Below are 27,291 nucleotides of genomic sequence, written 5' to 3'. Positions count from 1 at the left end.
TATCCAGGAGTGTAATTCTATTCGCAAGCTCATTAGCATAACACAACGTTAACTATTCATGAAAATCGCAAATGAAATGAAATAAATGTGCTAGCACTCAAGCTTAGCCTTTTGTTAACAACACTGTCATCTCAGATTTTCAAAATATGCTTCTCAACCATCGTAAAACAAGCATTTGTGTAACAGTATTGATAGCTAGCGTAGCATTTAGCGTTAGCATTCAGCAGGCAACATTTTCACAAAAAACATAAAAGCATTCAAATAAAATCATTTACCTTTGAAGAACTTCGGATGTTTTCAATGAAGAGACTCTCAGTTAGATAGCAAATGTTCCGTTTTTCCTGAAAGATGATTTGTTTCAGAGAAATCGCTCCGTTTGGTGCGTCACGTTTGGCTACCAAAAAAAACAGAAAATTCAGTCATCAAAACGCCAAACTTTTTTCCAAATAAACTCCATAATATCGACTGAAACATGATAAACGTTGTTTAGAATCAATCCTCAAGGTGTTTTTCACATATCTCTTCGATGATATATCGTTCGTGGAAGTCTCCTCTCTCCCCTGAATCACATGGATGAATGCGTGCAGCTTGGAGATTACGCAGGCGGACACCTGGTAAATGTAGTCTCTTATGGCCAATCTTCCAATGATATGCCTACAAATACGTCACAATGCTGCAGACACCTTGGGCAAACGGCAGAAAGCGTAGGTTCGTTCAGGGCACATTCACAGCCATATAAGGAGACAATGGAAAACAGAGCCTCAAAAATTCTGCTAATTTCCTGTTTGAAGTTTCATCTTGGTTTCGCCTGTAGCATCAGTTCTGTGGCACTCACAGATAATATCTTTGCAGTTTTGGAAACGTCAGAGTGTTTTCTTTCCAAAGCTGTCAATTATATGCATAGTCGAGCATCTTTTTGTGACAAAATATTACACTTAAAATGGGCACGTTTTTTTATCCAATAATGAAATAGCGCCCCCATAGCTTCAAGAGGTTACAGTTCTATGTCCATTAGCGTTCTGTATTTTGTCATGTTTCCAACGTTTTGTGTGGAACCTTCCGGCGCCGACAGAACTAGAAGCACAAGCATTTCGCTACACTCGCATCAACATCTGCTAACCATGTGTATGTGACAAATAAATTTGATTTGATTTGGAAACCAGGACGAGTATCTGTTGCGTCTTCCACAGCTATCGGAGAACCCAATAAGAATCACTAATCCTCCCACTCAGTCTATAATGTACTTTTGATGGCCTTCTGTTGGGGATGTTTGTCCAGCTGGTTTCCTGAGGCCTGTGGTGATATTTGGACCCATCGTTGACGTGGCACGAGAGAAACTCTCCCGAGAGGAGCCCGATCTGTTCGAGCTCGCAAGTGAGTAACAGAAGTGTATCGAAATGACGTGAAAAGTTTTCTAGAATTCAATTTAAAAAAAAAAAAACAAGTTAATTAATAGAAGGATTAAAAGAACCGCGCAATGAAACAATGAAAACTATTTCTTTCCCCTTGTGTTTCAGAGAGTGAACCGAGAGACGCAGGGAAAGACCAGCGTAGTTCGGGAATCATCCGTCTCCACACCATCAAACAGATCATCGACAGAGTGAGTTTTCCCTCTTTGTAACACGTTCTGTCACTCATTTCAATAGGACTCATTTTGATTTGAGGAATTTCATTTTTTTTTCCTTTCGTTTTTTTGTGGGATGACGTTCTCTTTAGACATGTTTGGTGATGCAGAATTCGCTTTTTCCAAATGTTGTCTTTGTTGTCCATTTTCTATTCCACTCATGATGAAAAGAGAACAGGATTCACTGGAGAATCACTGACTGTGTTGAGGCCCTCTACTCCAGTAGGAGGAATCACTGACTGTGTTGAGGCCCTCTACTCCAGTAGGAGGAATCACTGACTGTGTTGAGGCCCTCTGCCCCAGTAGGAGGAATCACTGACTGTGTTGAGGCCCTCTACTCCAGTAGGAGGAATCACTGACTGTGTTGAGGCCCTCTGCCCCAGTAGGAGATACACTGACTGTGTTGAGGCCCTCTGCCCCAGTAGGAGGAATCACTGACTGTGTTGAGGCCCTCTGCTCCAGTAGAAGGAATCACTGACTGTGTTGAGGCCCTCTGCCCCAGTAGAAGGAATCACTGACTGTGTTGAGGCCCTCTACTCCAGTAGGAGGAATCACTGACTGTGTTGAGGCCCTCTGCCCCAGTAGGAGGAATCACTGACTGTGTTGAGGCCCTCTGCCCCAGTAGGAGGAATCACTGACTGTGTTGAGGCCCTCTGCTCCAGTAGGAGGAATCACTGACTGTGTTGAGGCCCTCTGCCCCAGTAGGAGTGAATCACTTACTGTGTTGAGGCCCTCTGCCCCAGTAGAAGGAATAGATTATATAAGTGATGTTTTTCTGGTATATAGGACAAACATGCAGTGCTGGACATCACCCCCAACGCAGTAGACCGTCTGAACTACGCCCAGTGGTACCCCATCGTAGTGTTCTTGAACCCAGACAACAAACAGGGGGTCAAGAACATGAGAACCAGGCTCTGTTCCGAGTCCAGGAAGTCCGCCCGGAAACTCTACGAGAGGGCCCTGAAATTAAGGAAGAACAACCACCATCTCTTCACCAGTGAGTAGAGAGGGGGAAGAGAGGAGGTGGGGGAGAGAGGGTGGGAAGAGAGGAGGTGGGGGAGAGAGGGTGGGGAGAGGGGAGGGGGGGGAGAGAGGGTGGGAAGAGAGGAGGTGGGGGAGAGAGGGTGGGAAGAGAGGAGGTGGGGGAGAGAGGGTGGGAAGAGGGGAGGTGGGGGAGAGAGGGTGGGAAGAGAGGAGGTGGGGGAGAGAGGGTGGGAAGAGAGGAGGTGGGGGAGAGAGGGTGGGAAGAGAGGAGGTGGGGGAGAGAGGGGAGGTGGGGGAGAGAGGGTGGGAAGAGAGGAGGTGGGGGGAGAGAGGGTGGGAAGAGAGGAGGTGGGGGAGAGAGGGTGGGAAGAGAGGAGGTGGGGGAGAGAGGGTGGGAAGAGAGGAGGTGGGGGAAGAGAGGGTGGGAAGAGGGTGGGAAGGAGGTGGGGGGGGGGAGAGAGGGTGGGAAGAGAGGAGGTGGGGGGAGAGAGGGTGGGAAGAGAGGAGGTGGGGGGAGAGAGGGTGGGAAGAGAGAGGTGGGGGGAGAGAGGGTGGGAAGAGAGGAGGTGGGGGAGAGAGGGTGGGAAGAGAGGAGGTGGGGAGAGAGGGTGGGAAGAGAGGAGGTGGGGGAGAGAGGGTGGGAAGAGAGGAGGTGGGGGAGAGAGGGTGGGAAGAGAGGAGGTGGGGGAGAGAGGGTGGGAAGAGAGGAGGTGGGGGAGAGAGGGTGGGAAGAGAGGAGGTGGGGGAGAGAGGGTGGGAAGAGAGGAGGTGGGGGAGAGAGGGTGGGAAGAGAGGAGGTGGGGGAGAGAGGGTGGGAAGAGAGGAGGTGGGGGAGAGAGGGTGGGAAGAGAGGAGGTGGGGGAGAGAGGGTGGGAAGAGAGGAGGTGGGGAGAGAGGGTGGGAAGAGAGGAGGTGGGGGAGAGAGGGTGGGAAGAGAGGAGGTGGGGGAGAGAGGGTGGGAAGAGAGGAGGTGGGGGAGAGGGTGGGAAGAGGTGGGAGAGAGAAGGAGGTGGGGGGGAGAGAGGGTGGGAAGAGAGGAGGTGGGGGAGAGAGGGTGGGAAGAGAGGAGGTGGGGGAGAGAGGGTGGGAAGAGAGGGTGGTGGGGGAGAGAGGGTGGGAAGAGAGGAGGTGGGGGAGAGAGGGTGGGAAGAGAGGAGGTGGGGGAGAGAGGGTGGGAAGAGAGGAGGTGGGGGAGAGGGTGGGAAGAGAGGAGGTGGGGGAGAGAGGGTGGGAAGAGAGGAGGTGGGGAGAGAGGGTGGGAAGAGAGGAGGTGGGGGAGAGAGGGTGGGAAGAGAGGAGGTGGGGGAGAGAGGGTGGGAAGAGAGGAGGTGGGGGAGAGAGGGTGGGAAGAGAGGAGGTGGGGAGAGAGGGTGGGAAGAGAGGAGGTGGGGGGAGAGAGGGTGGGAAGAGAGGAGGTGGGGGAGAGAGGGTGGGAAGAGAGGAGGTGGGGGGGGTGAGAGGGTGGGAAGAGGGAGGTGGGGGAGAGAGGGTGGGAAGAGAGGAGGTGGGGGAGAGAGGGTGGGAAGAGAGGAGGTGGGGGAGAGAGGGTGGGAAGAGAGGAGGTGGGGGAGAGAGGGTGGGAAGAGAGGAGGTGGGGAGAGAGGGTGGGAAGAGAGGAGGTGGGGAGAGAGGGTGGGAAGAGAGGAGGTGGGGGAGAGAGGGTGGGAAGAGAGGAGGTGGGGGAGAGAGGGTGGGAAGAGAGGAGGTGGGGGAGAGAGGGTGGGAAGAGAGGAGGTGGGGGAGAGAGGGTGGGAAGAGAGGAGGTGGGGGAGAGAGGGTGGGAAGAGAGGAGGTGGGGGAGAGAGGGTGGGAAGAGAGGAGGTGGGGAGAGAGGGTGGGAAGAGAGGAGGTGGGGGAGAGAGGGTGGGAAGAGAGGAGGTGGGGGAGAGAGGGTGGGAAGAGGGGAGGTGGGGGAGAGAGGGTGGGAAGAGGGGAGGTGGGGAGAGAGGGTGGGAAGAGAGGAGGTGGGGGGAGAGAGGGTGGGAAGAGAGGAGGTGGGGGAGAGGGGTGGGAAGAGAGGAGGTGGGGGAGAGAGGGTGGGAAGAGAGGAGGTGGGGGAGAGAGGGTGGGAAGAGAGGAGGTGGGGGGAGAGAGGGTGGGAAGAGAGGAGGTGGGGGAGAGAGGGTGGGAAGAGAGGAGGTGGGGGAGAGAGGGTGGGAAGAGAGGAGGTGGGGGAGAGAGGGTGGGAAGAGAGGAGGTGGGGGAGAGAGGGTGGGAAGAGAGGAGGTGGGGGAGAGAGGGTGGGAAGAGAGGAGGTGGGGGGAGAGAGGGTGGGAAGAGAGGAGGTGGGGGAGAGAGGGGTGGGAAGAGAGGAGGTGGGGGAGAGAGGGTGGGAAGAGAGGGAGGTGGGGGAGAGAGGGTGGGAAGAGAGGAGGTGGGGGGAGAGAGGGTGGGAAGAGAGGAGGTGGGGGAGAGAGGGTGGGAAGAGAGGAGGTGGGGGAGAGAGGGTGGGAAGAGAGGAGGTGGGGGGGAGAGGGGTGGGAAGAGAGGAGGTGGGGGAGAGAGGGTGGGAAGAGAGGAGGTGGGGGAGAGAGGGTGGGAAGAGAGGAGGTGGGGGAGAGAGGGTGGGAAGAGAGGAGGTGGGGGAGAGAGGGTGGGAAGAGAGGAGGTGGGGGAGAGAGGGTGGGAAGAGAGGAGGTGGGGGAGAGAGGGTGGGAAGAGAGGAGGTGGGGGAGAGAGGGTGGGAAGAGAGTACGGAGAGCCCTGAAATTAAGGAAGAACAACCACCATCTCTTCACCAGTGAGTAAAGGGAGGGGCATTTGTTATGTCACAATATTATGAGGTATAGTTAAAATTAAGTGTTTCCAAAACAACATGGGTCCGAAAATGTATCCCTGAGGAACTCCACAAAATATCTTGGCCCTATTAGATACCCGGCTGTTTACATACACAAACTGCTCTCTACCATAAAAGTATTCAACCATTTGTTTGCTTGGTTTAATTAAAGCAGCATGTTAAGAAAAGTGAATTGATATCTTGTAGAGTCCCTCAGGGATCCATTCTTTGACCCGTGAGTTGAATTGTTAACATGCTATTATCATGTTAACTAGTAGCATCATGCTTACTAGTAGCATGTTAAAAGAGATAGTGGGATATTTTGGCTGCATTATGGCAACATGCTATTATCATACTAACTAGTAGCATCATGCTAACTAGTCTCCTGCTCCTTCTAACTAGCAGCATCATGTTAACTAGTAGCATCATGCTTACTAATAGCATGTTAAAAGGGATAGTGGAATATTTTGGCTGCATTATGGCAACATGCTATTATCATGCTAGCTGTTCAGGTAGACTTCCAGTCATTGCGCTTACGCTAGTTTGCATTGTCTCACAAAAGTACCTCTTGACTTCCTTTTAGATTGGCCGAAGAGACATAAAAATGTGCTTAATTTGGCTTAATTGCCCAAATCTGGACACTATCCCTTTTAAATAAATAAAAACGGTAACCCTTTTGGCCTCCTGTCTTAGCCACCATCAACATGAACAACATGAACGATGGCTGGTACGGAGCTCTGAAGGAGACCATCCAGCAGCAACAGAACCAGTTGGTCTGGGTGTCAGAGGGCAAGGTGAGAGAAACACTCACATGTCCATTATAGTTTTACGGTAATTAAAAAATAAATAATCTATCGTATGAATATGATACTTTGTGAACACAGTGTGCAGGAGCTTCTTTCCTTTGAATAACATTGAAACATTTCCGACTCCCCTGCTGAAGCAACCCTAAGAAAACTGTATATTTCTTCACATCTACTACTACCATCTCTCCTTCTGCTCCTACTCCTGCTGCCCCTCCTCGTCCTCCTGCTCCTCCTCTTCATCCTCCTCTACCTCCTGCTCCTCCTCCTACCCCTCCTGCTCCTCTTCCTCCTCCTGCTCCTCCTCCTGCTCCTCCTCCTTCTCCTCCTCTTCCTCCTCTTCCTCCTCCTCTACCTCCTGCTCCTCCTCCTACACCTCCTGCTCCTTCTCCTCCTGCTCCTCCTCCTGCTCCTCCTCCTTCTCCTCCTCTCCCCAGGCGGACGGCGCGCCGGACGATGACCTGGACATCCATGATGACCGTCTGTCATACCTGTCAGCCCCAGGCAGTGAATACTCCATGTACAGCACGGACAGCCGCCACACCTCTGATTACGAGGACACGGACACAGAGGGTGGGGCCTACACCGACCAGGAATTAGACGAGACTCTCAACGACGAGGTGGGACGGATTTTTAAAAAAAACATTTTTTTTTAACATTTGATTTCATTAATGTTCGCTGTCAAAAATACTGAATTATGCCTTAAAAAAAACACAACACCTTATACCTCATACACGTTTTTAAGTCTCAGCATGTAGTAACTTGTTTCTAAATCCCATTAGGTTGGTCTTCCCACGGAGCCAGCCATCACCCGCTCCTCAGAGCCGGTCAGAGAGGACCCGCCCGTCATCCAGGACCCCTCGACTGGCGGTTACCCTGGATACCATCACGTTGCCGTGACTCCGCCCGACCCGGCCAACCGCATCGACCCGTCCGGGTTCAAAATGGCCGCCGCTCCTCATCAGGTAGGAAGGAATTGGAGGGAGAGATGACTGGAGGTTTAGCTGTAGGTGTCTCTCTAAGGGGCGAAACGGACTGAAACGATGTTATTACAACCTGGCGTGTTCTGTTCTTCATTGTGAAACAGGACATGTGTTTGTTCCTTCAGTAAGAGAGACCCTTTACAATATACATATGTATTTGTGTTTACTATCTGTTTGTAGTTAACCACACTGTTACAAATACATTGTAAACAGGTTTCTGGATGGTGTAAAATTGATTCAAGGAGGAGGAACATGGAGAGAGAAGGTTACTATGGAGATAGAAACTGCTGTAGTTTGTGGAGTGTTGCTGTGGTCTTTCTCTTGGCAGCCTGTTGCAATAAAAAATGTCTCTTAACAATACTTCACAGCAAAACGATGCTGCTCTTCTGGCTATTCCTTCCTCTTTGCTGCCTGCTGCGGTGGCTGTGGCGCCCCCTGGTGTTGAGGCTGAGTCACAGCAACCTGCACTGCAGGTAGAGGGTATGACCTCTGAACCCGAGGAGGAAGCTCCGGCTGCAGACTCACTCCTTAGCAGCCCCGCCCCTACTGAGCTAGCCCCGCCCCCAACACCACCATCACTCGAACCCCAACCCCTGTCTGACCCGCAGCTCGGCCCTGGTCCTGAACCCAAGGTATTCACCTACCTACCACCTCCCCACCACCCCAGCACCTACCTGCTGCCTCCCTAGAACACCTGGACCGGGCCTGGGCCAGTCATGCCCTTAACTGCCCCGCCCGGTTCTCTGCCCCGCCCATCTCCCCCCCCCTCCAGCCTGCTGTCCTGTCTTCTTCTTCACACACGCTTCTTTATCCTCTGACTGGCTCTCTTGTCTGCATGCCCCGCCCACACTGTGTGACCACAGAATTATATTTTACAGCGTGTTTGAGTGGGGTTGGTGTTTGGAGGAAGACGTTGGCTGCACAGAATCGCTCATCTTCATCACGTTTATGACTAGTTATTATGGGATGGAAAAGCAAGGTGATTTGTAATGTGATTCTGTGCAGTCCGACTGCAACGCACTGTAGTCCGTCTCAAACATGCACCTCGTGTGTGATTGGTCAGTGTGTGGTCAGTACACATGCACCAATCACAGTGGGTCTGCAGTCCACCCGGGGGGAAGGGGGGGGTCTAGTCTAGTCTGTGGGCATATCTGAAACCCCACCCCATTCCCTATTAAGTATATTTTAACCAGAGCCAGCCAAAGTTGTGCTCTATAAAGGGAATAGGGTACCATTTTGGACCGGTCTGACCCTGTGACCGGGATAAGAAGAACCAGCGCCAACATTAACGGTTACTGTTGTCTCCTCCTCTTCCTCTTGCATGGCCTCTAATGGTTCCTTTCAGCTTCTTAACTTCTCTGACTGACTCTAGTTGAAGTCTAGTCCAATGTTCTTGCAGTGGCAAATGTAGTTGGTATATGTACCGTATGCTGTTTTGCTATTATATAGTAGAATGTAGTTGGTAGCTGTTGTAGTAGATTGTAGTTGCATAAGATGCTCAACTGAATGTAATGTTGCATGACAAACTATGCTAACCTGCAGACAGTTTTCTTGGTATTTAATAGTCTCTGTCAAAGCGGTTGATTGGAGGGGGAGGGGGGTGGGGGGGGGCATTACATAACATAACTATATCTTCCGTTGTAGCGTTGACTCATGTTGGAAGTTTATGTTACAAGCTTCTACCATAAGAAGTGACTGTCTGTCGTTTACTCAAGGTGCTGTCTACAGGCTACACATCAGCCCGTTTTGAAATGAAGCCTTTCACAAAATGTACAAAAAACAAACACAAAGAAAAACATTATTTTTGACACCATCAAAAAAACATTATTTTGACCCCCCTCCAAAAAAACTTGACTACGTCAAACTGATTGGTGATGACGTCATGAGAATACGGAACTTTTCAGGAGTGACTGAAAGACTTCTAGTCAAATATGCATTCAGAACGGATTAGGAATAATTGCTTGTGTACTTGCACTTTGACCTTTGTTAAATGTATTGATATATTTTGGAGTTACTACAATTTAATTGTATGAATGATAATGTGTTGTTTCTTAAATTGATCTGTGTTCAGTCCTTGAAGATTTGAGCTGAACCTCTCAGAAACCTCCCCTTTAATTGATTCATTCTCTGATTTTGGGGAATTTTCTGTAGTTTCTGTAATTTTGTTAATTTAAATTGTTTTAAAAACATAGTTTTCCAAATGAGATTTACAGGTTTTCAACTTAATTTGCCATGTGTAATGATTGATACATTGGAAAGCTTATTCACCCGAGCTCTGACCAAATACCTGTAACTAGCTAGTTCCTACTAGTATTAATGTCTCTATATTCCATCCGACTCCCCTGCAGATGTACAAGAAGGATCTGTACAGTCTGGAGGAACCAGTGAGAGTGAACCACGGCGGCATGAAGTCGTCTCTGAGCTACACCCACCAGCCCTACCAGGACCAACAGCCACACCGCCAGTACGACCACCCGCCTTACGGCTACTGTAGCGACGGGGGGGGCTACGCCGAACCAAAGCAGCCGCCCCAGGGGAACTTTGACCCTCACACTCCTCACCTGCACTACAACAACCGTGTGCCTCAACACTTCGACGACGGCCAGTGGCCCCCCTACGACCAGCAGACCTCTTCCCCCCAGCTCCCAGGGTACCAGCCTGGCCCGGGCCACCAGCAGGGCTACACTCCCAGGGGGACCACCCCCTACGAGGACGGCCCAGTCAGGGACTACAGCCCCCCCCAGCCCTGCTACGATGAGGCACCCGCGGGGATGCAGGGCTACGACGGCAGGCCTCGTCACGGTAAAACTCCGGGGCCTATGCGGTACGATGAACCGCCTCCCCCGCCCTCGGCTGGCCCTTACGACGCTCGCTCCCCTTACGAGTCCGAGTCCCCTCACTGCTACCCCGTAAGCTCGCCCCGCTCCCCAGACCCCCCCAAGCAGTATTACGGAGACTCTGCTCCTGGCCTGAGACCCTCCTATAACCCAGGACCTCCCAGCCGGGGCGGTGGCTACAACCGTGAACCTCTAATGACCTCTGACCCGCCCCTGCCCCCTCCCAAACCTGAACCCCTGGCCTCCCCAGGAGAGATGGGAGTAAACGCAGGGTCCAAACCCCCGGGGGAGGAGGAAAAGGACGACCCGGCCATGAAGCCCCAATCGGTGCTCAACAGGGTCAAGATGTTTGAGAATAAAAGGTCGTTGTCTGTTGACCGGGCCAAGGAGGCTGACGACTCTACCGTGACGAGGGTAGGTGTACGACACGGCCAAACACCTAGACAGCATGCTTATAATGTATGTCTGGGGTAGGGCTGTTACAATAACCTTATTACCACCACACCAGTGGTCACTAGTTATGATGGTAGTCAAATTCCATATGACCGTTTAGTCACGGTAATTAGGCTTCTCCAAGCTCTGATGCTGCTGATGGTCATTAGTAGCCTGCTAAACTTGCTAACTGCCTGGTACTCAGCACTCTATTGTCCTTCTAAACACTCTGATATCAATGTGAATGTGAATGGGAAATCTAATAAAAACACTTCATGAGAGCCCATGAGCTCATGTTGCGCAACATTTCTATAGGCTATGCAATTGCTTGAGAAAACCGAGTGATGGCCTCTACTAAAAAGAGGAGGATCCCATCAGCTTTCTATAGGCTAGGCCTACTGTATTTATTTCTCAACTTTCCTAATATTAAGCACGTTGCTTATCTTTACAACAGGAGTATAGCCTACCTGGCTGGCAAGAAAACGGAAAAGCGCGTCCTCATATTTGATATTAATATATATTTAAGTGCATTTCTTCACTGTCCCTGTGTTTGGGACAGGTGCACGATAAAGGTCCATTCTAAACTCCAAACAAATTTCACACGTATATTATTTAGTAAATGTAAAGATGAAATCAAGAATAGTCTGATGGGTGACAATATTATCCTATCACTTGTGAATGTCTGTGTGCAGTAAGGCAAGAAACTCATGTCTTTTGTTAAGCGAATTTTTCGAATTATAGTCGCATACCTTATGTATTGGGCTTTATTAGACTTTTTAAAATGTAGACGTTCCAAAGGTGTGATTGGATACCAAGATAACATGTGATTGGGGTAATGAACCCCTGATGAATGTGATTGGATACCAAGATAACATGTGAGGTAGTGTAGTTGATTCCCACTATATATTCAAGCTACAAAGTCAAAATGGGCTATATTGTAAAAATTTATTAAAAACATTTTTTTTTTACCTTTATTTAACCAGGCAAGTCAGTTAAGAACATATTATTTTCAATGGCGGCCTGGGAACAGTGGGTTAACTGCCTGTTCAGGGGCAGAACAACAGATTTGTACCTTGTCAGCTCGGGGGTTTAAACTTGCAACCTTCCGGTTACTATTCCAACACTCTAACAACTAGGCTACGCTGCATAATTTAGGATTTGGCATAATGTTAGCAGAGTGGTTAAGGTCAAGGTTTGGTTTCAAATCATATTTTAAGAAGAGAAATTGTAAAATTTCGGTGCTTCTCACTTTGCAACTTGGCCAGATAGTGGCAACCTGTGTGGATACAATAGTCAGGTTTAACTTCCGGTCTGTCTGGTGTTCCAGCCTGCAGACCTGCCCAGACCTGTGACTGCACCTGGGCCTGTCCCCAAAGCCAACTCCCTCAGCAACCTGGAGCAGGGCAAGGCTACTTACAGGTACACACACCACACACACACACACATACTGTAGACACACCACACACACATACTGTAGACACACCACACACACATACTGTAGACACACCACACACACATACTGTAGACACACCACACACACACACTGTAGACACACACACACACACACACACACACACACACACACACACACACACACACACACACTGTAGACACACACACACACCGTAGACACACCACACACATACTGTAGACACACCACACACACACACACACACATACTGTAGACACACCACACACACACATACTGTAGACACACCACACACACCGTAGACACACCACACACACACACACCGTAGACACACCACACACACACTGTAGACACACCACACACACACACACCGTAGACACACCACACACACACACACCTGTTGACACACCACACACACCATACACACACAAACCACAGCACTCTACCCTGGTGCTACTAACGCCAAGGTCATGGGTTCAACTCCTGAAAGGACCACATACTGTACTAGAAATGTTACATTGGATGTACAAAACATTATGAACACCTTCCTTATATTGAGTTGCACTCCCTTTTGCCCTCAATTCATCAGGGCATGGACTCTACAAGGTGTCGAAAGCGTTCCACAGGGATGCTGGCCCATGTTGACTCCCAATGCTTCCCACAGTATTGTCAAGTTGGCTGGATGTCCTTTGGGTGGTGGACCATTCTTGATACACACGGAGAAACTGATGAACGTGAAAAACCCAGCAGCGTTTCCGTTCTTGACACAAACTGGTGCGCCTGGCATCTACTACCCATTCAAAGGCACTTAAATATTTTTTCTGGCCCATACAATCCATGTCTCAAGGCTTAAAAACCCTTCTTTAACCCGTCTCCTCCCCTTCATCTGCATGTCTCCTGCCCTTCATCTGCATGTCTCCTCCCCTTCATCTGCATGTCTCCTCCCCTTCATCTGCATGTCTCGTCCCCTTCATCTGCATGTCTCCTCCCCTTCATCTACATGTCTCCTCCCCTTCATCTGCATGTCTCCTCCCCTTCATCTGCATGTCTCCTCCCCTTCATCCGCATGACTCCTCCCCTTCATCTGCATGCCCCCTCCCATTCATCTACATGTCTCCTCCCATTCATCTGCATGTCACCTCCCCTTCATCTACATGTCTCCTCCCCTTCATCTGCATGTCTCCTCCCCTTCATCTGCATGTCTCCTCCCCTTCATCTGCATGCCTCCTCCCCTTCATCTGCATGTCTCCTCCCCTTAATCTACACTGATTGAAGTGGATTTAACAAGAGACATCAATAAGGAATCATAACTTTTCACCTGGATTCACCTGGTCAGGCAGGTGTTCATAATGTTGTGTCCACTCAGCGTGTGCCCCCTGGATCAAATCAATGTCATTTCCAGAGGGGTCTGAAATGATTAACACAATCATGACTGTATAAAATAATTCATTAATACAATTGCTCAGAGAAAGATATTTTAACAAGTAATTTTATAATAAGAAAATAATAATTTAACGAGTGAAAAGTTACAGGGTCAAAGAGCCAAGACATACCAACCTCTCCTGTTGTTGTTTATGGTGAGAGGTTAGCATGTACTGTGGGTATAATCATACCAACCTCTCCTGTTGTTGTTTATGGTGAGAGGTTAGCATGTACTGTAGGTATAATCATACCAACCTCTCCTGTTGTTGTTTATGGTGAGAGGTTAGCATGTACTGTGGGTATAATCATACCAACCTCTCCTGTTGTTGTTTATGGTGAGAGGTTAGCATGTACTGTAGGTATAATCATACCAACCTCTCCTGTTGTTGTTTATGGTGAGAGGTTAGCATGTACTGTGGGTATAATCATACCAACCTCTCCTGTTGTTGTTTATGGTGAGAGGTTGGCATGTACTGTGGGTATAATCATACCAACCTCTCCTGTTGTTGTTTATGGTGAGAGGTTGGCATGTACTGTGGGTATAATCATACCAACCTCTCCTGTTGTTGTTTATGGTGAGAGGTTGGCATGTACTGTGGGTATAATCATACCAACCTCTCCTGTTGTTGTTTATGGTGAGAGGTTAGCATGTACTGTGGGTATAATCATACCAACCTCTCCTGTTGTTGTTTATGGTGAGAGGTTAGCATGTACTGTGGGTATAATCATACCAACCTCTCCTGTTGTTGTTTATGGTGAGAGGTTGGCATGTACTGTGGGTATAATCATACCAACCTCTCCTGTTGTTGTTTATGGTGAGAGGTTAGCATGTACTGTGGGTATAATTATACCAACCTCTCCTGTTGTTGTTTATGGTGAGAGGTTAGCATGTACTGTGGGTATAATCATACCAACCTCTCCTGTTGTTGTTTATGGTGAGAGGTTAGCATGTACTGTGGGTATAATCATACCAACCTCTCCTGTTGTTGTTTATGGTGAGAGGTTAGCATGTACTGTGGGTATAATCATACCAACCTCTCCTGTTGTTGTTTATGGTGAGAGGTTAGCATGTACTGTGGGTATAATTATACCAACCTCTCCTGTTGTTGTTTATGGTGAGAGGTTAGCATGTACTGTGGGTATAATTATACTAACCTCTCCTGTTGTTGTTTATGGTGAGAGGTTAGCATGTACTGTGGGTATAATTATACCACTGTGGGTATAATTATACCAACCTCTCCTGTTGTTGTTTATGGTGAGAGGTTAGCATGTACTGTGGGTATAATCATACCAACCTCTCCTGTTGTTGTTTATGGTGAGAGGTTAGCATGTACTGTGGGTATAATCATACCAACCTCTCCTGTTGTTGTTTATGGTGAGAGGTTAGCATGTACTGTGGGTATAATCATACCAACCTCTCCTGTTGTTGTTTATGGTGAGAGGTTAGCATGTACTGTGGGTATAATTATACCAACCTCTCCTGTTGTTGTTTATGGTGAGAGGTTAGCATGTACTGTGGGTATAATCATACCAACCTCTCCTGTTGTTGTTTATGGTGAGAGGTTAGCATGTACTGTGGGTATAATTATACCAACCTCTCCTGTTGTTGTTTATGGTGAGAGGTTAGCATGTACTGTGGGTATAATCATACCAACCTCTCCTGTTGTTGTTTATGGTGAGAGGTTAGCATGTACTGTGGGTATAATTATACCAACCTCTCCTGTTGTTGTTTATGGTGAGAGGTTAGCATGTACTGTGGGTATAATTATACCAACCTCTCCTGTTGTTGTTTATGGTGAGAGGTTAGCATGTACTGTGGGTATAATTATACCAACCTCTCCTGTTGTTGTTTATGGTGAGAGGTTAGCATGTACTGTGGGTATAATCATACCAACCTCTCCTGTTGTTGTTTATGGTGAGAGGTTAGCATGTACTGTGGGTATAATCATACCAACCTCTCCTGTTGTTGTTTATGGTGAGAGGTTAGCATGTACTGTGGGTATAATTATACCAACCTCTCCTGTTGTTGTTTATGGTGAGAGGTTAGCATGTACTGTGGGTATAATCATACCAACCTCTCCTGTTGTTGTTTATGGTGAGAGGTTGGCATGTACTGTGGGTATAATTATACCAACCTCTCCTGTTGTTGTTTATGGTGAGAGGTTAGCATGTACTGTGGGTATAATCATACCAACCTCTCCTGTTGTTGTTTATGGTGAGAGGTTAGCATGTACTGTGGGTATAATTATACCAACCTCTCCTGTTGTTGTTTATGGTGAGAGGTTAGCATGTACTGTGGGTATAATCATACCAACCTCTCCTGTTGTTGTTTATGGTGAGAGGTTAGCATGTACTGTGGGTATAATCATACCAACCTCTCCTGTTGTTGTTTATGGTGAGAGGTTAGCATGTACTGTGGGTATAATCATACCAACCTCTCCTGTTGTTGTTTATGGTGAGAGGTTGGCATGTACTGTGGGTATAATTATACCAACCTCTCCTGTTGTTGTTTATGGTGAGAGGTTAGCATGTACTGTGGGTATAATCATACCAACCTCTCCTGTTGTTGTTTATGGTGAGAGGTTAGCATGTACTGTGGGTATAATTATACCAACCTCTCCTGTTGTTGTTTATGGTGAGAGGTTAGCATGTACTGTGGGTATAATCATACCAACCTCTCCTGTTGTTGTTTATGGTGAGAGGTTAGCATGTACTGTGGGTATAATTATACCAACCTCTCCTGTTGTTGTTTATGGTGAGAGGTTAGCATGTACTGTGGGTATAATCATACCAACCTCTCCTGTTGTTGTTTATGGTGAGAGGTTAGCATGTACTGTGGGTATAATCATACCAACCTCTCCTGTTGTTGTTTATGGTGAGAGGTTAGCATGTACTGTGGGTATAATCATACCAACCTCTCCTGTTGTTGTTTATGGTGAGAGGTTAGCATGTACTGTGGGTATAATTATACCAACCTCTCCTGTTGTTGTTTATGGTGAGAGGTTAGCATGTACTGTGGGTATAATCATACCAACCTCTCCTGTTGTTGTTTATGGTGAGAGGTTAGCATGTACTGTGGGTATAATCATACCAACCTCTCCTGTTGTTGTTTATGGTGAGAGGTTAGCATGTACTGTGGGTATAATTATACCAACCTCTCCTGTTGTTGTTTATGGTGAGAGGTTAGCATGTACTGTGGGTATAATCATACCAACCTCTCCTGTTGTTGTTTATGGTGAGAGGTTAGCATGTACTGTGGGTATAATCATACCAACCTCTCCTGTTGTTGTTTATGGTGAGAGGTTAGCATGTACTGTGGGTATAATTATACCAACCTCTCCTGTTGTTGTTTATGGTGAGAGGTTGGCATGTACTGTGGGTATAATTATACCAACCTCTCCTGTTGTTGTTTATGGTGAGAGGTTAGCATGTACTGTGGGTATAATCATACCAACCTCTCCTGTTGTTGTTTATGGTGAGAGGTTAGCATGTACTGTGGGTATAATCATACCAACCTCTCCTGTTGTTGTTTATGGTGAGAGGTTAGCATGTACTGTGGGTATAATCATACCAACCTCTCCTGTTGTTGTTTATGGTGAGAGGTTAGCATGTACTGTGGGTATAATCATACCAACCTCTCCTGTTGTTGTTTATGGTGAGAGGTTAGCATGTACTGTGGGTATAATCATACCAACCTCTCCTGTTGTTGTTTATGGTGAGAGGTTAGCATGTACTGTGGGTATAATCATACCAACCTCTCCTGTTGTTGTTTATGGTGAGAGGTTAGCATGTACTGTGGGTATAATCATACCAACCTCTCCTGTTGTTGTTTATGGTGAGAGGTTAGCATGTACTGTGGGTATAATCATACCAACCTCTCCTGTTGTTGTTTATGGTGAGAGGTTAGCATGTACTGTGGGTATAATCATACCAACCTCTCCTGTTGTTGTTTATGGTGAGAGGTTAGCATGTACTGTGGGTATAATCATACCAACCTCTCCTGTTGTTGTTTATGGTGAGAGGTTAGCATGTACTGTGGGTATAATCATACCAACCTCTCCTGTTGTTGTTTATGGTGAGAGGTTAGCATGTACTGTGGGTATAATTATACCAACCTCTCCTGTTGTTGTTTATGGTGAGAGGTTAGCATGTACTGTGGGTATAATCATACCAACCTCTCCTGTTGTTGTTTATGGTGAGAGGTTAGCATGTACTGTGGGTATAATCATACCAACCTCTCCTGTTGTTGTTTATGGTGAGAGGTTAGCATGTACTGTGGGTATAATCATACCAACCTCTCCTGTTGTTGTTTATGGTGAGAGGTTAGCATGTACTGTGGGTATAATCATACCAACCTCTCCTGTTGTTGTTTATGGTGAGAGGTTAGCATGTACTGTGGGTATAATCATACCAACCTCTCCTGTTGTTGTTTATGGTGAGAGGTTAGCATGTACTGTGGGTATAATCATACCAACCTCTCCTGTTGTTGTTTATGGTGAGAGGTTAGCATGTACTGTGGGTATAATCATACCAACCTCTCCTGTTGTTGTTTATGGTGAGAGGTTAGCATGTACTGTGGGTATAATTATACCAACCTCTCCTGTTGTTGTTTATGGTGAGAGGTTAGCATGTACTGTGGGTATAATCATACCAACCTCTCCTGTTGTTGTTTATGGTGAGAGGTTAGCATGTACTGTGGGTATAATTATACCAACCTCTCCTGTTGTTGTTTATGGTGAGAGGTTAGCATGTACTGTGGGTATAATTATACCAACCTCTCCTGTTGTTGTTTATGGTGAGAGGTTAGCATGTACTGTGGGTATAATCATACCAACCTCTCCTGTTGTTGTTTATGGTGAGAGGTTAGCATGTACTGTGGGTATAATTATACCAACCTCTCCTGTTGTTGTTTATGGTGAGAGGTTGGCATGTACTGTGGGTATAATCATACCAACCTCTCCTGTTGTTGTTTATGGTGAGAGGTTAGCATGTACTGTGGGTATAATCATACCAACCTCTCCTGTTGTTGTTTATGGTGAGAGGTTAGCATGTACTGTGGGTATAATTATACCAACCTCTCCTGTTGTTGTTTATGGTGAGAGGTTAGCATGTACTGTGGGTATAATTATACCAACCTCTCCTGTTGTTGTTTATGGTGAGAGGTTAGCATGTACTGTGGGTATAATTATACCAACCTCTCCTGTTGTTGTTTATGGTGAGAGGTTAGCATGTACTGTGGGTATAATCATACCAACCTCTCCTGTTGTTGTTTATGGTGAGAGGTTAGCATGTACTGTGGGTATAATCATACCAACCTCTCCTGTTGTTGTTTATGGTGAGAGGTTAGCATGTACTGTGGGTATAATCATACCAACCTCTCCTGTTGTTGTTTATGGTGAGAGGTTAGCATGTACTGTGGGTATAATTATACCAACCTCTCCTGTTGTTGTTTATGGTGAGAGGTTAGCATGTACTGTGGGTATAATTATACCAACCTCTCCTGTTGTTGTTTATGGTGAGAGGTTAGCATGTACTGTGGGTATAATTATACCAACCTCTCCTGTTGTTGTTTATGGTGAGAGGTTAGCATGTACTGTGGGTATAATCATACCAACCTCTCCTGTTGTTGTTTATGGTGAGAGGTTAGCATGTACTGTGGGTATAATTATACCAACCTCTCCTGTTGTTGTTTATGGTGAGAGGTTAGCATGTACTGTGGGTATAATCATACCAACCTCTCCTGTTGTTGTTTATGGTGAGAGGTTAGCATGTACTGTGGGTATAATCATACCAACCTCTCCTGTTGTTGTTTATGGTGAGAGGTTAGCATGTACTGTGGGTATAATTATACCAACCTCTCCTGTTGTTGTTTATGGTGAGAGGTTAGCATGTACTGTGGGTATAATTATACCAACCTCTCCTGTTGTTGTTTATGGTGAGAGGTTAGCATGTACTGTGGGTATAATTATACCAACCTCTCCTGTTGTTGTTTATGGTGAGAGGTTAGCATGTACTGTGGGTATAATCATACCAACCTCTCCTGTTGTTGTTTATGGTGAGAGGTTAGCATGTACTGTGGGTATAATTATACCAACCTCTCCTGTTGTTGTTTATGGTGAGAGGTTAGCATGTACTGTGGGTATAATCATACCAACCTCTCCTGTTGTTGTTTATGGTGAGAGGTTAGCATGTACTGTGGGTATAATTATACCAACCTCTCCTGTTGTTGTTTATGGTGAGAGGTTAGCATGTACTGTGGGTATAATTATACCAACCTCTCCTGTTGTTGTTTATGGTGAGAGGTTAGCATGTACTGTGGGTATAATTATACCAACCTCTCCTGTTGTTGTTTATGGTGAGAGGTTAGCATGTACTGTGGGTATAATTATACCAACCTCTCCTGTTGTTGTTTATGGTGAGAGGTTAGCATGTACTGTGGGTATAATTATACCAACCTCTCCTGTTGTTGTTTATGGTGAGAGGTTAGCATGTACTGTGGGTATAATCATACCAACCTCTCCTGTTGTTGTTTATGGTGAGAGGTTAGCATGTACTGTGGGTATAATTATACCAACCTCTCCTGTTGTTGTTTATGGTGAGAGGTTAGCATGTACTGTGGGTATAATTATACCAACCTCTCCTGTTGTTGTTTATGGTGAGAGGTTAGCATGTACTGTGGGTATAATCATACCAACCTCTCCTGTTGTTGTTTATGGTGAGAGGTTAGCATGTACTGTGGGTATAATTATACCAACCTCTCCTGTTGTTGTTTATGGTGAGAGGTTAGCATGTACTGTGGGTATAATCATACCAACCTCTCCTGTTGTTGTTTATGGTGAGAGGTTAGCATGTACTGTGGGTATAATTATACCAACCTCTCCTGTTGTTGTTTATGGTGAGAGGTTAGCATGTACTGTGGGTATAATCATACCAACCTCTCCTGTTGTTGTTTATGGTGAGAGGTTAGCATGTACTGTGGGTATAATTATACCAACCTCTCCTGTTGTTGTTTATGGTGAGAGGTTAGCATGTACTGTGGGTATAATCATACCAACCTCTCCTGTTGTTGTTTATGGTGAGAGGTTAGCATGTACTGTGGGTATAATTATACCAACCTCTCCTGTTGTTGTTTATGGTGAGAGGTTAGCATGTACTGTGGGTATAATCATACCAACCTCTCCTGTTGTTGTTTATGGTGAGAGGTTAGCATGTACTGTGGGTATAATTATACCAACCTCTCCTGTTGTTGTTTATGGTGAGAGGTTAGCATGTACTGTGGGTATAATTATACTAACCTCTCCTGTTGTTGTTTATGGTGAGAGGTTAGCATGTACTGTGGGTATAATCATACCAACCTCTCCTGTTGTTGTTTATGGTGAGAGGTTAGCATGTACTGTGGGTATAATTATACCAACCTCTCCTGTTGTTGTTTATGGTGAGAGGTTAGCATGTACTGTGGGTATAATTATACCAACCTCTCCTGTTGTTGTTTATGGTGAGAGGTTAGCATGTACTGTGGGTATAATTATACTAACCTCTCCTGTTGTTGTTTATGGTGAGAGGTTAGCATGTACTGTGGGTATAATTATACTAACCTCTCCTGTTGTTGTTTATGGTGAGAGGTTGGCATGTACTGTGGGTATAATCATACCAACCTCTCCTGTTGTTGTTTATGGTGAGAGGTTAGCATGTACTGTGGGTATAATTATACCAACCTCTCCTGTTGTTGTTTATGGTGAGAGGTTAGCATGTACTGTGGGTATAATTATACTAACCTCTCCTGTTGTTGTTTATGGTGAGAGGTTGGCATGTACTGTGGGTATAATTATACCAACCTCTCCTGTTGTTGTTTATGGTGAGAGGTTAGCATGTACTGTGGGTATAATCATACCAACCTCTCCTGTTGTTGTTTATGGTGAGAGGTTAGCATGTACTGTGGGTATAATCATACCAACCTCTCCTGTTGTTGTTTATGGTGAGAGGTTAGCATGTACTGTGGGTATAATTATACCAACCTCTCCTGTTGTTGTTTATGGTGAGAGGTTAGCATGTACTGTGGGTATAATTATACCAACCTCTCCTGTTGTTGTTTATGGTGAGAGGTTAGCATGTACTGTGGGTATAATTATACTAACCTCTCCTGTTGTTGTTTATGGTGAGAGGTTAGCATGTACTGTGGGTATAATTATACTAACCTCTCCTGTTGTTGTTTATGGTGAGAGGTTGGCATGTACTGTGGGTATAATCATACCAACCTCTCCTGTTGTTGTTTATGGTGAGAGGTTAGCATGTACTGTGGGTATAATCATACCAACCTCTCCTGTTGTTGTTTATGGTGAGAGGTTAGCATGTACTGTGGGTATAATCATACCAACCTCTCCTGTTGTTGTTTATGGTGAGAGGTTAGCATGTACTGTGGGTATAATTATACTAACCTCTCCTGTTGTTGTTTATGGTGAGAGGTTAGCATGTACTGTGGGTATAATTATACCAACCTCTCCTGTTGTTGTTTATGGTGAGAGGTTGGCATGTACTGTGGGTATAATTATACTAACCTCTCCTGTTGTTGTTTATGGTGAGAGGTTGGCATGTACTGTGGGTATAATTATACTAACCTCTCCTGTTGTTGTTTATGGTGAGAGGTTAGCATGTACTGTGGGTATAATCATACCAACCTCTCCTGTTGTTGTTTATGGTGAGAGGTTAGCATGTACTGTGGGTATAATCATACCAACCTCTCCTGTTGTTGTTTATGGTGAGAGGTTAGCATGTACTGTGGGTATAATCATACCAACCTCTCCTGTTGTTGTTTATGGTGAGAGGTTAGCATGTACTGTGGGTATAATCATACCAACCTCTCCTGTTGTTGTTTATGGTGAGAGGTTAGCATGTACTGTGGGTATAATTATACCAACCTCTCCTGTTGTTGTTTATGGTGAGAGGTTAGCATGTACTGTGGGTATAATTATACCAACCTCTCCTGTTGTTGTTTATGGTGAGAGGTTAGCATGTACTGTGGGTATAATTATACCAACCTCTCCTGTTGTTGTTTATGGTGAGAGGTTAGCATGTACTGTGGGTATAATCATACCAACCTCTCCTGTTGTTGTTTATGGTGAGAGGTTAGCATGTACTGTGGGTATAATTATACCAACCTCTCCTGTTGTTGTTTATGGTGAGAGGTTAGCATGTACTGTGGGTATAATCATACCACCAACCTCTCCTGTTGTTGTTTATGGTGAGAGGTTAGCATGTACTGTGGGTATAATCATACCAACCTCTCCTGTTGTTGTTTATGGTGAGAGGTTAGCATGTACTGTGGGTATAATTATACCAACCTCTCCTGTTGTTGTTTATGGTGAGAGGTTAGCATGTACTGTGGGTATAATCATACCAACCTCTCCTGTTGTTGTTTATGGTGAGAGGTTAGCATGTACTGTGGGTATAATCATCACATTTTCATTCAGGATGATCCGTAAAATGGTAGCATCCACATTAACATATTATGTTCTTATTTACAATAAAAAGTGACTCCAAATTGATGCATTTAATTTCTATTGGGCACAAAATAATCTGAAACACAACCAAAAACGAACTGCATACAACCGGTTTGTAGAGTCGTAAGTTTGATGTAATCAATGTGTGCTAAGAATATGGGACCAAAAACTAAACTTTCGACTACTTTATTTCGAAGAATCTTTAGGGATTTCAATCATTTTGACCCTATATGACTTGTTATACAAAATGTATTGGTATAAAATCATATAAAAACAAACAAATGGCAAACTTTATACAGTCATTACTGCTCATCTTTATGTGTGTGTGTGTGTGTGTGTGTGTGTGTGTGTGTGTGTGTGTGTGTGTGTGTGTGTGTGTGCGTGTGCGTGCGCGTGCGCGTGTGTGTGCGTGCGAGTGATATTTATATAAATAAATTAAACGAGGTGGGTAAAGGATCATGCTGAGATTTGTCCTTTCCGAGAGGAAGGAAATCTACCTGGTTAATTTATCAGAGTCGACCCCAGAGCTCCACCTAGTGGACATGTTCCACAGTGCAACGACCAGTATGTGAAACACAGATTCAACCCACTGAGCACAGTGATGTCACTATCTAGTGTCTCTGTCTCTTCATTTCAATTGAAAGGGTCTTTATCGGCTTGGGAAACATATGTTTACATTGCCAAAGCAAATGTAATAGATAATAAACAAAAAGTGAAAAATAAACAGTAAATATCACTCACAAAAGTTCCAAAAGAATAAAGACATTTCAATTGTCCTTATCTCTATATAGAGTGTTGTAACCATGTGCAAGTAGGGAATACAAAAGGGAAAATAAATAAACATAAATATGGGTTGTATTTACAATGGTGTTCGTTCTTTACTAGTTTGTGGCAACAGGTCACAAATCTTGCTGCTGTGATGCACACTGTGGAATTTCACCCAGTATATATGGGAGTTTTTCAAAATTGGATTTGTTTTCTAATTCTTTGTGGATCTGTGTAATCTGAGGAAAATATGTCTCTCTGATATGGTCATACATTGGGTAGGAGGTTAGGAAGTGCAGCTCAGTTTCCACCTCATTTTGTGGGCAGTGAGCACATAGCCTGTCTTCTCTTGAGAGCCATGTCTGCCTACGGCGACCTTTCTCAATAGCAAGGCTATGCTCACTGAGTCTGTACATAGTCAAAGCTTTCCTTAATTTTGGGTCAGTCACAGTGGTCAGGTATTCTGCCGCTGTGTACTCTCTGTTTAGGGCCAAATAGCATTCTAGTTTGCTCTGTTTTTTTGTTAATTCTTTCCAATGTGTCAAGTAATTATCTTTTTGTTTACTCATGATTTGGTTGGGTCTAATTGTGCTGCTGTCCTGGGGCTCTGTGGGGTCTGTTTGTGAACAGAGCCCCAGGACTAGCTTGCTTAGGGGACTCTTCTCCAGGTTCATCTCTCTGTAGGTGATGGCTTTAGGGAAGGTTTGGGAATCGCTTCCTTCTAGGTGGTTGTAGAATTTAACGTCTCTTTTCTGGATTTTGATTATTAGCGGGTATCGACCTAATTCTGCTCTGCATGATTTGGTGTTTTACGTTGTACACAGAGGATATTTTTGGAGATTTCTGCATGCAGAGTTTAAATTTGGTGTTTGTCCCATTTTGTTAGTTCATGGTTGGTAAGCGGACCCCAGACCTCTCCCTCTCCCCCTCCCTCTGGTCGGTGTTACTAGTTCTGAATGTCTGACCGTCTGTCCCTCTGTTATCAATGTCTGTCCTTCGCTCTACTTTCTCCTGTGTGGCTCTCTAACTGCCCGTTCTGTCTCTCACTCTACTTTGTGGAATGGATTCGTAAGTGTATAAAGGTTTTGGGTTCAATTCCATTTTAATTCCAGTGAAATCAGGAAGTACACGTGACGTTCTAATTACAATTCTCTTCCATTTGGAACATTTTGGAATGTGGGTTTTATTTTCTGAATTGAAATGGAATTGAGCCCAACCCTGATGTGTCTCATCTCCCCCTCAGAGCCCCCGAGTCCCAGAATCCCCCTGGGGCTAAACCCCTGGACAACTGCGATGCTGACGAGGATGAGGAGTACTACAGGAAACAGCTGTCCTACTTTGACCGACGCAGCTTCGACAGCAAGGCCATGAACCCCAGCCCTGGCGTCAACCGCTTCCCACCACAGACCCAGCTGGCTTACCCTTACAACAGGTATACTATATTACCCATAACCAACTACAAACAGGTAAACTACACTACCCATAACTCCTAGAACCATTTCCTTTACAGCAGACCCAGCTGGCTTACCCTTACAACAGGTATACTATATTACCCATAACCAACTACAAACAGGTAAACTACACTACCCATAACTCCTAGAACCATTTCCTTTACAGCAGACCCAGCTGGCTTGCCCCTACAACCCTACCCAAATCAACAGCTAGCCCCAAGGCGCGTGTACCAAAGATCTGAGAGGATAATTACAATCACTATGGTCACAGCCCGGAGGTCAGGCTGACTGCCTGGAGGTCAGGCTGACTGCCAGGAGGTCAGGCTGACTGCCCGGAGGTCAGGCTGACTGCCAGGAGGTCAGGCTGACTGCCAGGAGGTCAGGCTGACTGCCCGGAGGTCAGGCTGACTGCCCGGAGGTCAGGCTGACTGCCCGGAGGTCAGGCTGACTGCCCGGAGGTCAGGCTGACTGCCAGGAGGTCAGGCTGACTGCCAGGAGGTCAGGCTGACTGCCAGGAGGTCAGGCTGACCGCGTTTAAAGGGATCAAGTCCTGAGGCAGAACTGCTAATCTTGACCACATGAGTTGTTGGGGCTTCAAAGTGACAGTGATTTGTAGATGAAATGATTCTGCCCAATTCGACTGTGACGTTGTTGATCTTTAAACACACCCTCTGTTTGTGTCTGTGCTTTAGGGCCGAGTCTGTGGAGAAGGTGAGCCCGGTAGAGAAGAGGTACGAGCCCCTCCCCCAGATCAGCCCTGTGTCTCAGTACGGACCACCCAGTCCTGCTGTACCACCCAACAGCCTGCCTAAACTCATCCCCAACGACGGTAAGAATAGATGTCTCAGGGGATCTCTAAGTGTTATCTAATATTAGTGGAGCCACCTCCATCAAAGACAGTGTTACATTTGTTACAGAGCACTGTGGCAGCTAAAAGTACTTAGAATTAAGTTGACATCTTTAAGTGTACTAGTTTAGTTGACCTCTGGCTGTATGTAGGTACTCACATCCCTATTAGACCTCTGACTTTATGTAGGTACTCACATCCCTAGTAGACCTCTGACTTAATGTAGGTACTCACATCCCTAGTTGACCTCTGACTTTATGTAGGTACTCACATCCCTAGTTGACCTCTGGCTTAATGTAGGTACTCACATCCCTAGTTGACCTCTGGCTGGCTGTATGTAGGTACTCACATCCCTAGTTGACCTCTGACTTAATGTAGGTACTCACATTCCTAGTTGACCTCTGGCTTTATGTAGGTACTCACATCCGTAGTTGACCTCTGGATTTATGTAGGTACTCACATTCCTAGTTGACCTCTGGCTTTATGTAGGTACTCACATCCCTAGTTGACCTCTGGCTTAATGTAGGTACTCACATCCCTAGTTGACCTCTGGCTGGCTGTATGTAGGTACTCACATCCCTAGTTGACCTCTGGCTGGCTGTATGTAGGTACTCACATCCCTATTAGACCTCTGACTTTATGTAGGTACTCACATCCCTAGTAGACCTCTGACTTTATGTAGGTACTCACATCCCTAGTAGACCTCTGGCTTAATGTAGGTACTCACATCCCTAGTTGACCTCTGGCTGGCTGTATGTAGGTACTCACATCCCTAGTTGACCTCTGGCTGGCTGTATGTAGGTACTCACATCCCTAGTTGACCTCTGGCTGGCTGTATGTAGGTACTCACATCCCTATTAGACCTCTGACTTTATGTAGGTACTCACATCCCTAGTAGACCTCTGACTTTATGTAGGTACTCACATCCCTAGTAGACCTCTGGCTTTATGTAGGTACTCACATCCCTAGTTGACCTCTGGCTGGCTGTATGTAGGTACTCACATCCCTAGTTGACCTCTGGCTGGCTGTATGTAGGTACTCACATCCCTAGTTGACCTCTGGCTGGCTGTATGTAGGTACTCACATCCCTAGTTGACCTCTGGCTTTATGTAGGTACTCACATCCCTAGTTGACCTCTGGCTGGCTGTATGTAGGTACTCACATCCCTAGTTGACCTCTGGCTGGCTGTATGTAGGTACTCACATCCCTAGTTGACCTCTGGCTGGCTGTATTTAGGTACTCACATCCCTAGTTGACCTCTGGCTGTATGTAGGTACTCACATCCCTAGTTGACCTCTGGCTGGCTGTATGTAGGTACTCACATCCCTAGTTGACCTCTGGCTGTATGTAGGTACTCACATCCCTAGTTGACCTCTGGCTGGCTGTATGTAGGTACTCACATCCCTAGTTGACCTCTGGCTGGTTTTATGTAGGTACTCAC

At 46.1% G+C, this 27,291-nt stretch overlaps 1 protein-coding gene and 1 long non-coding RNA gene across 11 annotated transcripts in view; both read left to right on the top strand.

The window, feature by feature from the left end:
- Positions 1 to 27,291, top strand: part of LOC118378188 (tight junction protein ZO-1-like) — a 287,079-nt gene that overhangs the window by 245,211 nt on the left and 14,577 nt on the right. For 7 of the 10 annotated variants that reach the window (XM_052466581.1, XM_052466587.1, XM_052466586.1 and 4 more), the window contains 11 exons: positions 1,279 to 1,374; positions 1,518 to 1,600; positions 2,411 to 2,621; positions 6,078 to 6,178; positions 6,625 to 6,807; positions 6,970 to 7,152; positions 7,539 to 7,802; positions 9,519 to 10,421; positions 11,767 to 11,858; positions 24,796 to 24,984; positions 25,696 to 25,832. In XM_052466581.1, the coding sequence (XP_052322541.1) occupies positions 1,279 to 1,374; positions 1,518 to 1,600; positions 2,411 to 2,621; positions 6,078 to 6,178; positions 6,625 to 6,807; positions 6,970 to 7,152; positions 7,539 to 7,802; positions 9,519 to 10,421; positions 11,767 to 11,858; positions 24,796 to 24,984; positions 25,696 to 25,832 (2,442 nt within the window). The remainder of the gene's footprint in view (positions 1 to 1,278; positions 1,375 to 1,517; positions 1,601 to 2,410; positions 2,622 to 6,077; positions 6,179 to 6,624; positions 6,808 to 6,969; positions 7,153 to 7,538; positions 7,803 to 9,518; positions 10,422 to 11,766; positions 11,859 to 24,795; positions 24,985 to 25,695; positions 25,833 to 27,291) is intronic. The other 3 variants (XM_052466589.1, XM_052466588.1, XM_052466591.1) reach the window with 1 other exon arrangement.
- LOC127908407 (uncharacterized) lies at positions 11,892 to 21,687 on the top strand. The gene is made up of 3 exons (XR_008067105.1): positions 11,892 to 13,452; positions 13,873 to 14,052; positions 21,633 to 21,687. It is a non-coding gene; the product is annotated as an uncharacterized LOC127908407 (long non-coding RNA).

Source organism: Oncorhynchus keta, chromosome 17 (assembly GCF_023373465.1).
Source record: "Oncorhynchus keta strain PuntledgeMale-10-30-2019 chromosome 17, Oket_V2, whole genome shotgun sequence".
NCBI classification, from domain to species: domain Eukaryota; kingdom Metazoa; phylum Chordata; class Actinopteri; order Salmoniformes; family Salmonidae; genus Oncorhynchus; species Oncorhynchus keta.
Note: the sequence above shows the minus strand (reverse complement) of the source record. Positions and strands in the feature narration are given on the sequence as shown.